This window comes from Ammodytes marinus, assembly GCF_949987685.1.
Source record: "Ammodytes marinus genome assembly, chromosome: 2".
NCBI classification, from domain to species: domain Eukaryota; kingdom Metazoa; phylum Chordata; class Actinopteri; order Uranoscopiformes; family Ammodytidae; genus Ammodytes; species Ammodytes marinus.
Genome location: NC_137231.1, coordinates 35760659 through 35763158, shown reverse-complemented (window position 1 = coordinate 35763158; position 2500 = coordinate 35760659). Strand labels below are relative to the sequence as shown.

The window sequence follows — 2500 nt, the reverse complement described above, 5'->3', positions numbered from 1 at the left end:
AAAAAAAACCCCAGTGTTAATACCCAGCCTAGACTCTGTAAACTGGCATGTAATCAAATCCTTCTGTTTACACTTAAAATCCAAACTGCTGAGTTCTATTCCGTATCATTTCAACCACAGTTTAAGCAAAAAATCCTAAAAGAAAGATCCAGGGATTTCTTCTCTTGAGCTTGCCGTTGCAGCAGTGAAGTCGGTTACATGTCCAAATGTCTTTTTGTCCATTCGTCCATCTGTCTGCCTGCCTGCCTGTCTGTGTCCGTGTCTGTCTGTCTGTCTGTCTGCCTGCCTGTCTGTCTGTGTCCGTGTGTGTCTGTCTGTCTGTCTGTCTGCCTGTGAGTGAGTGAGTGAGTGAGTTGATTTTTCAACAGCAAACGTTCCTTGCTCAAATATCCAGGGGAGTGGAGGTGAAAAGCTATTGCATTCTTGGAGGTTTTTTTTTGCACAGAAAGAGAGAGAATATACACCCACACTGTAATAATAGGTCCATGGCACACACACACACACACACACACACACACACACACACACACACACACACAGTCGCATACACACAAAGACACAAGCACACACACACACACACACACACACACACAGAGTCGCATACAGACAAAGTCACAAGCACACAAAAACACGCAAACACAGTCACACACACACACACACACACACACACACACACACACACACACACACACACACACACACACACACGCACAGAGACTCACACACACACAGTCGCATACACACGCACACACACACACACACACACACACACACACACACACTTGCATCAGGGTGCGTTACATTCCTATGACAGTGCAGAGCAGAAGGACGTCAAAAGTCCGGTTTTCCTGGCTGTAGTTCCTGGGGTGTGTGTGGGTGTGTGTGTGTGTGTGTGTGTGTGTGTGTGTGTGTGTGTGTGTGTGTGTGTGTGTGTGTGTGTGTGTGTGTGTGTGTGTGTGTGTGTGAGTCTGTGTGTGTGTGTGTGTGTGTGAGTCTGTGTGTGTGTGTGTGTGTGTGTGTGTGTGTGAGTCTGTGTGTGTGTGTGTGTGTGTGTGTGTGTGTGTGTGTGTGTGTGCGTGTCTGTGCATGTTTTTTATTTTTTTGCGTCTGTGTGTATGTGTGTGTGTGTGTGTGTAGGATAAGAATCTGTGCGTGTGTGTGTGAGTCTGTCTGTGAATGCGTCTCTGTGAGTGTGTGTGTGTGTGTGTGTGTGTGTGTATGTGTGTGTGTGAGTCTGTGTGTGTGTGTGTGTGTGTGAATCTGTGCGTGTGTGTGTGAGCGTGTTTTTGTATGCTTGTGTCTTTCTGTGTATGCGTCTCTGTGAGTGTGTGTGTGTGTTTTAATGTGCTTGTGTCTTTGTGTGTGTGTGTGCATCTGTATCTGTCTGTCTGTGTGTGTGTCTGTCTGTCTGTCTGTGTGTCTGTGTGTCTGTCTGTGTGTCTGTCTGTCTGTCTGTGTGTCTGTATGTCTGTCTGTCTGTCTGTCTGTGTGTCTGTGTTAGTGATGTCATCAGCTGTCCTCTCTTCTGATTGGTTAAACAGGTGGAGCGGGGGCGGGTCTTTGAGGCACCAGATGTTGAGAGGCAGCCACAGGTTTCGGTTTCCTGAAATAAAAAAATAAATTTGACATCATCAAGAAAGTTCTACAAAGTTCTAGAATGCAACGCTCCCTGGGTAACCCCAACCCTTTAGAATAATAACAGAAGCTACAGTGGCCTTCAAGGACAAGAACAATTCTACATTCTAAACAATGCACCTGATGACATTCCAACCAACATGGATGCCTCCATAAGACCTGCCTGCTCAATGTACAAAATATATATTAATATTTGTAATTCTCCGCTCGGGAGGATAATTCAGATTATTGGCAGAGGTGATTTTACACCAATGAGGACATATTTATGAATGAGGATATTGATTTTAGCTAATAAATTACTTAAAATGTTACACAGTGCCCCTTTAATTCTTTATTAAAAGGTGTTTAAACACAGCCTAGGCTCTGTAAATCACCATGTTGCCAGCTTGTTTACATACCAGTTTACAGAGCCTAGGCTGTGTATTAACATCAGCACACTGTACATACAGGTATATATTAGAGTATTTAGCAGCATCTAGTGGTGAGATTGTAGATGTCAACGCTCCCTTGCTAACCCCTCTCCCTTTGTGGGAGAATTTACAGAAGCTACGGTGGCCTTCAAGGACAAGAAGCTATAGTTACTAAAGATGGCATCATCCACCACTGCCTCAAGTCTTTCCACAATATCAAGTGATGAGGTGAAGATGTATTTAGTTATTTATTCTATAGTACTTCTGTGTGTGTGTTTGAGTGAGTGAGTGAGTGAGTGTGTGTGTGTCCGTCCGTCCGTCCGTCCGTCCATGTGTCTGTCTGTCTGTCTGTCCGTGTGTCTGTCCGTATGTCTGTCTATATGTCTGTCTGCGTGCGTGCGTGTGTGAGTGGAGTGAGTGAGTGAGTGAGTGTGTGTGTGTGTGTGTGTGTGTGT

At 45.0% G+C, this 2500-nt stretch overlaps 1 protein-coding gene across 2 annotated transcripts in view; it reads right to left on the bottom strand.

The window, feature by feature from the left end:
• The window catches only part of LOC307263669 (disintegrin and metalloproteinase domain-containing protein 9-like), a 52370-nt gene that overhangs the window by 1909 nt on the left and 47961 nt on the right, over positions 1–2500 (bottom strand). For both annotated transcript variants that reach the window (XM_080044875.1, XM_080044876.1), the window contains one exon: positions 1–1603. This exon is cut by the window's left edge and continues 1909 nt beyond it. In XM_080044875.1, coding sequence (XP_079901001.1) covers positions 1534–1603 — 70 coding nt within the window. In that variant the 3' untranslated portion in view covers positions 1–1533. The remainder of the gene's footprint in view (positions 1604–2500) is intronic.